This window comes from Xiphophorus hellerii, chromosome 11 (assembly GCF_003331165.1).
Source record: "Xiphophorus hellerii strain 12219 chromosome 11, Xiphophorus_hellerii-4.1, whole genome shotgun sequence".
In the NCBI taxonomy this organism is placed as follows: Eukaryota; Metazoa; Chordata; class Actinopteri; order Cyprinodontiformes; family Poeciliidae; genus Xiphophorus; species Xiphophorus hellerii.
In genome coordinates this window covers 6,120,225-6,132,274 of record NC_045682.1, presented here as the reverse complement: position 1 = coordinate 6,132,274, position 12,050 = coordinate 6,120,225, and the positions used below count along the sequence as shown (strand labels likewise).

The window sequence follows — 12,050 nt, the reverse complement described above, 5'->3', positions numbered from 1 at the left end:
ATTAAATAAATTTCTCTTAAGCGTTACTCCAATAGCTAAAATTTAATTTATACCAGGTGAGTCTTTCTCCCCTGGAATGTGGATTGGTACTGGTACTGGACTGATTCTGAGCCTTCAAATGATTTTAACAGAAGTTTCACATAACTTAGAAGTTGATGTAAAAATAATGTTTGTTTAGCCACAAAATGATTATGCTCAACAGCAAACAACAAATCCCCAACTACAGCATAGAGCAGCTCATCGATGTAGCAGCTAAGTAGCCTGACGTAAAAACATTTTGCTAGACGATGTCAAACATTGAGAAGTTTTACTTATTGTTATCAAACGTTATCAAACACGGCGTTTTGAAGCCAAAAATACCTCAGAAATATTCAGAGCCAACCATGAGAATCAACTCATTTAAAGTTTAAACTCAGTTTCACACAAACACAAAGACCCGAGCATAAATGTCTGGCTGTTGAACTGGACCGTTCCAGGTCGCCATCAAGCTAACTTTCTATTAGCAGCTTTACAAATCTTGTACATTACATTAAATTACCAAGGCACATTAAAACAAACCTTTATCTTGGCCTTTTTCTATTCTTCCTCTTTCTTTTCTCCCTCCCTGAGGGATAAGTTCTTTTTTGAGACATCGTTTCGCTTATTTAACTTCTGACCAGATCTGTGGACGTTTGGACGCGCTCTGCACGGCAGCTCATGTTACCGGCGAAGCGTGCGGTACCTACCGCAGCCACAAGGGGGCCCCAAGAGCAATTGATTTTATCTTTTTATCAAGAAATTAATAATTTCTACATACATTATCAAATATATATTATTGTAAAAACAAATCACTTCATAGTGAAATTGCGTGTTTTTGATATTATAATGTCATAGAAATTATTACTAAAAAAATAATAATCAGCTCCAGTGAGGGGGCCCCTTAGTGGCCCTAAGCGGCTGCTTAGTTTGCTTATGCCTTGGGCCAGCCCTGATGTTAATGTTGTGTTTTCTACATAACATGGTAGTTTCTACGTAAGCATTTAGCCTCTTTTGTCATTGCTACATTAGCCTGTAATTTTCAGGTTGAATAGCTGTTAGTTGTTAGTTTGTAGTTTCTGAGGTTGATGTCAAGTTTCTTCATAGACCTGGAGCTTTTCCATGTGCTTTTAGTACCAACAACAGCCTGCAGTTTCTATAGTAAACTGTAGCTTGTGTTAGCCTCTACTTTCTCTGTCAGCTTGGAATTTCAATACTGACTAACAGTTTCTAAGTTAGCCTAGTTCTAATTTAACTGGAGTTTCCACACTGAACTGACATAATCCTCTCTGTCTACTTTAGCCTCTAATTTCTACATTAACTTGTCATTTCACTGCCTTGTGGTTTATGTGTTAACTTGTAGTTTGGACTGAACATCCACTAAGAGTAATGATACCATATTTGTTGTAGTCCATTGCTAACATCTGACATTTTTAACTTAAAAAAAAAAACTACACTACTGCACTGCATATTACTGCCAGAGCAGTCAGAGGAACTATTAACTTCTCACAGAACACTAATAGGATGCTTAAACACTGCACTGCTTTCAAAGTCAATATTTAGGTCTGGAAAAGACATTGCTCCTAATTTATCATCATTTCCAAATCTGGTGTTTCCTCAAACTTCTTTCTCTAAGCAAGAAGAAAGGGGGAAATGATCTAATTTAGCTGCTCACAGCTTTTTAATTAGTCGTTGCCCACTTCCAGCCCTGAATGAGAACAGCTCTTCTGAATGCTCGGTGAATTCTTCCTGCCAACATGCAGGTGCATCTCAATAAATAGGACCATCATCAAAAAACACTATTTATTTCAGAAATTGATTTCAATAAGCAAAACTCATTTTAAAAGCAGCAGTCCTGTGAAAAAGACTGTATTTGTTTTTTTCCTGTTTTTTGCTTTTTTCCCTCATGCTTAAATCTTGATGATTAAACATTCGAGTATGTTTTCAGTACAACCTGAGAGAGTACATTTTCTTAAATCGTGATTTAATTTATTGAATGAAGATGTTTCCACACCAAACTGGCACCTCAGTGGGAAAAGTAATTACTGCTAAACCTAATAACTGCTTGTGCCACCCTTCATGGCAACAGCTACCAAGTATTTTACGATGCTTGGCGATGAGAGTTTTAGGGTTCTGTGGAGGACTTCACCCCACTTTTCTTTTCAGAATTAATTTAATTCAGTCAGACTGAAAGGTTTTCCTGCATAAACAAGCTTTATGCAGTCACACTACAGAAAATTATGAAAGCATTTAATTGCCAGGACTGGGAAATAAATGCAGTATCCTGTAAGATTGAAAAACTTTCTTGTAATAACAAGATGGACACTGTGGTTCAAATGAGAAAATCTGAGTTTAATGTCTTGTAACAGGAAAGCTCCTCATGTTAACAATAAAAAAAAATACATGTTTTGCTGTTACGACGTTACATTTAATTTAAACAAGAACATATTCTGGTTTTAATTAAAAAAATACATTTGCTTATGAGAAGTTTTATTTGAATACCAGAACATAAATACTCCTCCTGAATTTATTTCCAAAAGTTCCGGCAGTTAAATGCATCCATAGAAACTCAAAACAGAACGAATTTCGGACTTTGACTAGGTCACCACAAAACTGTCATGTTTTTCAGGATTACCTGCAAGAAAGCCAGTGAGGATTCATCATTCCATCAATTTCAGCAAGCGACTCAAAAGAGCAGCCCCAGCCATCACACTGCCACCACCATGTTTGACTGACAGTGATGTTCCTTCTACCGTTTTACAGACACAAACGCCCAAAAAGTTCCACTCTCATCAGTCCAAAGAATATTTTCCCAAGTTTTGGGAAATCATGAAGATATTTTTTGGTGGTAAATGTGAGACAAGTATTTGTGTTCTTTTGGATATTTATGCTCAGTCTCTCTTGTATTGTTGGATCATGAACTCTGACCTGGATCCTGGATGAGTCACCTTGAGTAACATAGGTAGACCCGCCGATTCCGGAAAGGCTCTCCATAATCGGCTCCATTAGTAAATAAGCACTGGTTCTCTGGAGAGGCTTTGAAATGTTTGTGTAACTACTTCAAGTAGTTTGCGAAACTGAACAGAAAACACAACCACTGTTAAATCATGATTTAACAAAAGGAAAAGTTATTATAATATTTTCACATTAAGCCAGGTTGGTTTGGATAGAGATCATCATTTCCAAACTGCTTTTTCAGATTTTGTATATATATATATATATATATATATATATATATATACGAATAATTTTACTGAAATGCACCTGCATGACAAAACCCCATAATTTTCCATAATGGTGGAATGCAAAAGGAAAGAAAAAAAAAAGAAAAGAGTTACTCACTCCCCCCATGTAGCTAGCAAAGGCTTAAATGTAAATATTTCCCCTCAGATTAATTTCAGAACTGTACGCATTATATAAGCGCGTCCATGTCAAGCAGCTGGGAGCAGGAGGCTGTGTGGAAGCTAGAACCTCCCTCCTCGTCCGCATCTCATTAAGCGAGTCCCGCTGTAGGTGAAGCTGCCTCGCGCTGCCATTCTGAAGCAGGTGTCCAACATGGCGAACGCTCGCAGCGGCTCTCTGGCGACTATTCTCTTTCTCTTCGCGTTTCCAGCGGCTCTTCACAAAGGTAGGACTTTTTCTGCTTGTGCGTGGACGGAGGACGCCCTTTGTTCCCGCATTTCCGCGGATTCGGTGGAGTGTCATTTTAGTAGCTTTTTTTTTTTTTTTTTGTGGGAAGTCGTCCGCGGCGGAGCGGTTTGGATTCAGCTGAGATGTTGTTCACCAAGTAGGAGAACATGTGTAAAGTTGAAGCTCTGAGCAGAACAGGGCAGGTTTGGGTGTTTTTGGCGTTGCAGAGGCGCTGCCCAGCCGATACATCACTTTGGACCGCTCACCATTTGACTGGAGGCTGAAACCGCGTCTCCCTCCTTCACCACCACCGCTGGGAACTGCTTTAAGAAAAATAAGTGTTAGAAAAGAATAACTTGTATTTCTGCGTGATGTGAGGACACATGAACCTGCTTGTTTATGTGCATGGTCGCATTGTTGCCGTTTCTGTCCCGGAGGTTACTTTGTGGCGTGTTCTGAACGGACAGAGCAGCAGTGCGTGGAAACTCCTCTATGCTGCAGCTTCAGCGTGTCAAAGCGGAACTCCATAAGCAACTTTGTTCATTTAACTTGTTTCAACCGACTCGGAAATTTCTCCCGAGTATTTTGTTTGGATACTCTGTGGTGACAACAATGCGCATGTCTTTATTAATTCGGCGCAAATACATGCTGCAAATCGGTATGCTTTGTAATTAATTTCTGGATTTAATGTTGAGATGGCGCCAGGTCAATTCCAGTCTTCCTATCCCGATATCTTACCTACCTTCTCCAATTATAGCTTAGCAGTTTGTTTTTCTCTGCGGTTAAACATTCCTCTCTATTATGGAAACAATTATTTAATAGAAATATCGAAATTTAGTTTTCTATTTTCTGCTCTGCTTTTATTTATTTACGTTTCTGATTCTGGTGTGAGCTGCTTTACCTCCTGATCAATTAAATAAAAATAACTGCTGGATTATTAGAGTCGCTCAACGAGATTTATTTGCAAAAATTATAATTATAGTTACCAAAAAAAAAAAAAAAGTACGAAGCACCCGTGGCACTTCGTACCAGAGAAGAAACGTGCGCGACTAAATTGTGCGAAATAGAGAGGAGGAGGAGAGAGGATTACGAAATAAACAGCAGAACTCGGTGAGTTGGGTTTGGAGTAGCCCAGTGGATGCATGCGTTGTGAAAGTAAAATCATTTCCACGGATATCCAGGTCACATCTAATAAATACTAATAATTAAAAAAAAACAAAAACAAAACCCCGGAGTAGTTGGAGAGTTCATTCCACCGCAAGTGGGTTTGCTGGGGGAAAAAACATCGAAGCTTCCTGAGTTGGAAGGTTTCAGGCAGCGGATGGGCTTCAGTTTGAGATGCGACATGCTTTCCCCGCTGCTGCTGGTGTGATCCGTGCAGAACAGCTTCGCGGGCTCAGCATCTCTCCCAGCTGATCTCCAGTGTGGTTCTGCATTGAAACAGCCGGTCGGTGCAGGCGGTAAATCATCAACTTAAAGGCTTCGAGCTGCTCTTCATGACAGAAGCCCCAGCCTCTCCAGTGGTGAGAATGACAGGGCAGGCAGATGTTTGTCACATTGTGGATTATCCACAAGGCTTAATCCAGTTTTATCCACTGAAACGGGAAATGGATGCAGAGCCGTGTTTCCCTCTTCTCTCCTCGGAGCGAGTCAGTGAATGAGTGAAAAGCAGCAGAGAGAGACTGAGTCTGATCTGCTCTACCTTCATGGTAATGGCTCCACTGATTTCACACAGAACTCGGGGCACTCTGGCACAAAGCGTATCAATTATTCACCTCCAGCTGCATACTCTGAGATCACATTGTGCCCATGCATTTACAGCCTGCTTTTTCCTTTTTCCCCTCCCTCATACGAAGATGTGAAAGCCGAGGTCACAATCCACCGTCCAGCTGTCATTACTGTCCATGCAGCTAATCTGGAAGCAGGTTTCATTCCGGCCACCATTCAACCTCAAAGAAAAATGAGATGAGTGGGCGTGGCTTATTCTATGTCCTGGAGGAAAATGTAGGGAAATGACCCAGAAGTAAACGTATACTTCTGTATTTGATCTATTTAGATCACTAAAAGGATTGACAGGGGCTCCCACAAGTGTCAACACATGTAAATACAAAAAAAAAAAATTAAATTAAAAAATACATTTGCCAAAGGGAAACGTGTCAATTTCAAACAAGTTCTTGATTTTTTTCAATAAAAAATGTTGACTCTAGGTTAAAGTTTTTATTTAAATTTTTTTTTGAAAATTGGTTTACTTTGCAAAACAAATGGAAACCTTTTTTTTTTTTTTTTTGTTGCATCACATGATCAACAACCGGGTGTTGCCACTGGCGAAAACCATGAAGAAGAAAATGACAGGAAGTAGTTGAAGGAAGATGACGTGGCATGTTTTTAATAACTTACCGCTTGAACAAACTTATTCACATGTGATTTTAATTGCTTATTTAACGCAAACGCCACAAAATGTTTTTCGAGATTAGCGGGACGTTGACAGTTTTTGACACATTTTTAATGGGAATGCAGCTACTTTGGAGAAGACCTATAGAGATCCAACAGTATTTGGTAGTAGGTGGGATCCCGGTATTTATGGAGGTTAGGGACCACAACCATGTGAAAGTAGCTGAAATCTGAGAATTCCTTTAAAACACAACTAAGAACACGCAGATAAACCAGCTCTAAAGTAATAAATCTGCTCCAGTTTCCTTGATGTTGGAATCAGCCATCAGCTGATACTTACACGAGAAACTGGTCTCATCTACTTCCACACAGGTCTGCACTTCAACTTACAACTGATTATTATAATAGTTCAAAAACAAAAAAATATCTTAATATGCCTTAATAGGCATAGTGGAAACGCCTCACTATTACAGAAGCTAACATCTGGGGTCTTCCTTAGCTTCGCTCTTGGGGTTCAGCCAATTGGCGCCAAGGAAAATGAATGGTGTTCCTGGATTGGTTACTTTGCAAAAGTCCGCAAATGGCATTTCAAGTGGCTTTGTGCCACTTATTTCTGCTTCCCATCTGCATTTTCTTTGGAATAGTTAAATGCACGCTACATAAAAGTCTGTCAAATTACACAAATAATTTGCACAGAAAAATCTTTGATTTTGGGAATGTGTGAATACTAAACTGTGAATAAGTGGGGGTTCGCTGTACACCGTTTCACTCATTGAGGCTGGACCACTGAGCCAGGAGTACTTTCTATAGAACAGTTTATGAGAGCTTTTGTTCAAAGTTAATGACTGCAACAACAGCTCTATCCAGACGCCGCTAAAGACAGAAACATTTAGTCAAAAATTCTTTTTATGTTTCAAATAAAAACAACTATTAAACAAAGTTAACTTTTATGTCAGTAGTTGCGTACAGGAGAGAGACAGAAGCACAGCAGCAGCTCCTTCTGTGATTCTGTCCAGGAAAGAGAAATGGATAAACGGCAAAACACTCCACCAGGACTATTACACAAAGACTCATATCTCATATTCGTCAATTTACACAACAAAAATGAAACGCTGAGATAAAATGCTCACAGTAGAGCCTTTGCTTGGCCAGAGCCAATAACAGCAGAACTCACAGAGATATTTCTGTTCCAGCAAGTCTCGGGTTAAAAATACCCAAATTGCATTCATGAGTTTTGCTTCTACATTACATTAAAGTTTAAGTAGGCTTTCACTTTCTTCCCTAATTTCCCTACCCTAATGAATTATGAATTCATATATTCCTTTCAAGTGTTATTTGACTCTAGTACAAACCATAGAACAAATATAGATTCTAATCTAGCCCCTCTTCATTTTACACGTGTCTATATTACTATAAGTGAAAGGTATGTGATTTAATCTTTGTGCGGTGCCTTTGAATGAATATTAAGTGGAGTAGTTCTGCAGCTTATCGGCTTACAGCAACAGGAGACGCTGCTTTCCAGGTGTTGAGTTATGCTAACGCAGCATTCCCGCCAATCAGCTTATTGGGACTTGAAGCTCCGGTGGCGAATCCACCAATTATCCCAACAAGCACAGACCATGTCGTGTTGTGGCCGTGCGGGCTTGTTATGGCGTCTGCACAGCAGTATTGTTATCTGCTGACCTGATGATGGCCCTCATCGCGTTTTACACGCTGCTTTCTGTTTGATCTCAGATAGTTATTAGATTTGGATAAGAGCGTTAGTAATGCCTCGTGTGTAGATGCAATCTCTGGCTGATAATCCAACATGTCTGCCGCTGATGGACGCCGAGACGTGTTTACCACTCGCATGCCGTCGTCTGCTCCTGAGAACACGGGCTAACCACAGGAAGTGGATCCCGATGGAGCCGTGTAGTCCGTTTGGACCCGATCCTGCTGTTTTATGCAGACATTGTTGTCGCACCTTTTTCTCAGATATACAGCCCGCCGTACAGCTAAGCAAATGGATTAATTTGGAGCGCAAAGCCTTGATTAATGCATGGCTGACAGCTTGATTTATACTGAGTACATTTCTGCTTTCTGGACTGCTTTCTTATTTTTTATTTACCGCTACATTACCGCTGACATATAAACTGAGGCTGCATGATCTGTCAGCTTCACATTCCTTAATGTGGTGATTGATTGACTATCCTCAACTGTAAACAGAACTCAGGGATAATAGAAGGAACTGTTGGGCTCTTTGGAGATGCTGAGATGTCTGAGGAAAAAAAAAAACCCACTCCATTTATTGGTTTTCTTTTAGGATTCATACTTTTACTGCTGCGTCTACCATGGGATGTTTTACTCCAACCATGCATCAGTTTCAACCTGCCTTGGTGAGACTTAATGCCTACTTTGACAACCAATTATTGAAACCAATTTTCTGTAATCAATACATGGTCTGTTGTAAGGAAATGTGGTTATCCCAATGAATGAATAAATAAAAGCTGATGAGCAGTGGTTTAGTTCATGGGGTGGGAATGGTTTGCTAAGTGGGAAGTTGAAAACGGAGCAACTTTCCTGCGGTACATTCAGGCTTGCTGTCATAGTTTGCTCTCCTGCAATCATGTTTTTGTAAACATTCATATTCCTTTTAATATTTTAGCTATCTCCTGAAAGATGCCTGACATTTCCAGTCACAAACATATTGGTTGAATGAAAGTGGTTTTGAAATGTTTTTAGAGAAGTCTTGCAGGTCTGACTGTGAGAACAGATAGGTTATCCAGAGTGAACTTGGTCATTCTCTCCCAGGTCTGCTCATGTTAGGTTGTAAACACACCAGGATGGTGCTACATTTGAAAGTGTAGACTGTGTAAAGGTCTGCATTTACAACACAGTCTACAAATTTGTGGAGTTTGAAGTATTTTCCAGATGTGGGTAAAAACGGAAACATGTTTAGTATTTCAAGTCTTTTTAAAAGTTGTATTCTTGAATCTCTTTTATCTTTATTCTTTCCTGTAGCTAGTTTGTGTAGCTTCCATAAAGTCTGACCTTTTTAAGAAATGTTTGCCATAGCTTTAGCAAACTTTAGAATTTGTGCTTTAGGAATTGAGGAGAAGAGTCCAAATTGGACATAAAAATGGAGCTCAGCCCAAACGACTTATTGAATTTGTCCTTTAAGCTTTCCCTCCCCTCTTTAAGGTGGTAATAAACATATAGAGTCTCTGTGGGTGAGGCGTCTTACTGCCTCAGTGCTAAGTGTTGAGGAGCTGAGGCTTGAGACGATGCAGCGCGGTTCAGATGGCGATCTGCTCTCTGAATCTCTCTAACTCTTAGTAAAGATGAGTTTTACTGCGGAGCTGGGCTCCACTCTGCAGAGCTGCAGTCCAGGAACAGTTCACAGAATTTACACAACCAATCTTTCCATTACAGGAAAATAAACCCTGACTTTGAACTGTTTTTTTTTTTTTTTCCCCTTTGTATCATCACGATGCTCAGTCAGAAAGCAGCCAGCCTTTCTGACAGAGGAACCTTCCGGCGTGGTTGTGGCTCAGCCAGGACCCCCCGCCATGATGGAAACAGGTGTGGAAGTGGACGTGCTCTCCTTCTGAACCCCCGCTGCAGCCTCTTCTGCTGTAATGAAGAACAATGGCTGTATTCCTGAAAGGGGGGGCGGACCCCCAGTGACCCGCGCCGTGCTGCCCTGTCAGTCTCAGAGCGACGGCGATGGCAGGCCAACAGATGACTGCTGGGTCGCATCTGGCCTCACTGCACTTAGTGTAATCAAAGGGAGAAAAAAAGGTTTATGGCCTACTTGTTAGTGAGCCGCCAACTGATGGGATGTCAAGTAAGCACCCTCCAATTCGAAATCTCTTGAGGGATTGGAGGGGGTGGGGAGCAAAGGAGGGGCGTGGGCAGCAATCTGCCACACTGACAGCAGCTAAGGTGCTGCTTGGTGCAGTAAAACAACCGGACCATGAAAGCAGCAAAAACCAGCCAAATCAGAGTCATTATTCACTGTTTATGCTCATATTTACAAAACGGTGATGCCTAAAAGGTGAATGCAAATTCTATTCACTTCTAAAGAGTTGCTTTGTTGAGGCCTGTGGCTAGCATATAGCAAATGCAGATAAGTAATAAAGAATCCTGCAGGGCTGGGGATTGTTTATTCATAGATAAAAGGTAACACATGGAATATGCTCTGTATTTTCTTTCCCTGTTATGTAATAACCAGCTTTACTTTGTGCACATACATAAATTCCCAGGCTGAGCTGAGGCCGTTCATTTTCTGATAAGAAGCTGTTCTACAGGTTGTAGACATGGAATTAAAAACAGTCGGCTCTTTGGAGCTTAACGCACGTTTGATATGAAAAGCAAAGATTTTCCAGCCTCGTTTCTTTTACAGTCTGAATGGGTCTGTAGATGCTGGACTGGGTAGTGTGTGGGGTACACTGTGACAGGTTTTGACGCCCCCTACTGCCCACCTTCGCTGGTGGAATTGGGAAACTGTATTAATGTTTGACTTGCTCAAAATTTGAAAGATTTTCAGCCAGATGAAAACATTTTTTTCACTGCGTTTCAACAAAGATGACCTGAGTAAATAAACGACCTCCAGAGCCCAGACCATCACACTACCACCACCATACTTGACTCCAGGATGATATAAAGTACAATTTCAGATTTTCTTTTTCTGACTTTAATTTATTTATTTTTATTTTTTTCACCCGTTCTTAGCATATTTTTAAAAATGTGCTTTTAAATGTGCCTGAATTCAAAGTCCAAATAAATACAAGCTGTAAAACAAGATGATCGGGGCCTGGAAGGCTGACATCACGCCCAACTATGGAAGCCCAAAGAGTCAATTGCTGGAGAAAAATCCAGATTTTCCAGAAATTAAATTGTCAAACATTCGATTAATCCAAACCAACGGCACATTTCATAAAAATGTGTTGGCTGATATTCATATTTTAATGTGCATCAGACCGATAAGTCAAACTGCCAATATTTCCATTTTGTTGCCATTTGTAAATATGTGTAAAATTTCTGATATGAGCCACAGTAATGGTGTTTATCTCCTTTAATTGTCATATTGATGCATCTGTAATGATTTATGTCTTTGTTTGCTCTGCTTCATGTTGTAAGTCAGGTTCTATTGGAGTGGTTTCTTGGTTCTGCAGGTCTGGTGGTGATTGGACCTGGGTGTTTGTGGTCAGATTGAACTCAGTTTTGCATAACGGTTCATGATTTAACAGAAGAGTTTCTGCCACACATCGGTTGTTTTGGAGAGCATTTTGTTCATTAAAGTACCAGAAATCTGTAAGGAGGAAATATTTTCCCCCAGCACTGTTCATTCTGATAACTTATAAAATCAAATGTAAACATGTGTGGTCATTTCCTGGACAGAAGCAGTCTATTGTGTCTAGTGAAAATGAAGCTGGTAATATTTGGAGGCTCTGCTAAATGAAGTCACGGCAGCGGTCACTTTGAGCTGGATTTACTTTATTTATTCTGTTGTCAGACGTATTGTGATTGGTCGTGCTTCAGCACGTCATGCATATGAATCCATGTGTATTTATGATGCACACTGCGGCCGTGTTGACAGAGAAATGTCTGGATTAGAAGCTCAGAACCTTTTGCTGGTGTCTGCCAGGTTGTGACGCTGCTGCCATGGACTGCTTTTCTTACAGCTCTGACACAAACGACTGGGTTAAATCATAAAGATGTATTACACAAGTTACACTGGTAATTCTGGCTCTTTGTGGAAAATGCAGTAAACCTGATTAAAGTCACTGCATTAATCAGGTTTTTTTTTTCTTTTTCTTTTTGCCTTGTTACTTTTTTTTATTGGCAGCTGGAATCCAGTTCATTTCCTTCTGGCCTCACAGTACTTCAAAAACAAACCTTTAATATGAACTCATTAAATGAGATTGATGTTGTAATATTGGCAAAGCCCGGCTCCTATCAATCAGTCACTCAACTGTTACCCCGATTTCATCAGCGAGCTGTCAGCTGGAAACACATCCAGGCTTCTGAGA

The 12,050-nt window shown here is 40.3% G+C and overlaps 1 protein-coding gene across 5 annotated transcripts in view; it reads left to right on the top strand.

The window, feature by feature from the left end:
• Nucleotides 1–3,350: 3,350 nt before the first annotated feature.
• cadm1a (cell adhesion molecule 1a) overlaps nt 3,351–12,050 on the top strand; it is a 400,396-nt gene continuing 391,696 nt past the window's right edge. Inside the window, exon 1 of one of the 5 annotated variants that reach the window (XM_032576103.1) lies at nt 3,351–3,643. In XM_032576103.1, the coding sequence (XP_032431994.1) occupies nt 3,571–3,643 (73 nt within the window). In that variant the 5' untranslated portion in view covers nt 3,351–3,570. The remainder of the gene's footprint in view (nt 3,644–12,050) is intronic. The other 4 variants (XM_032576102.1, XM_032576104.1, XM_032576105.1 and 1 more) reach the window with 4 other exon arrangements.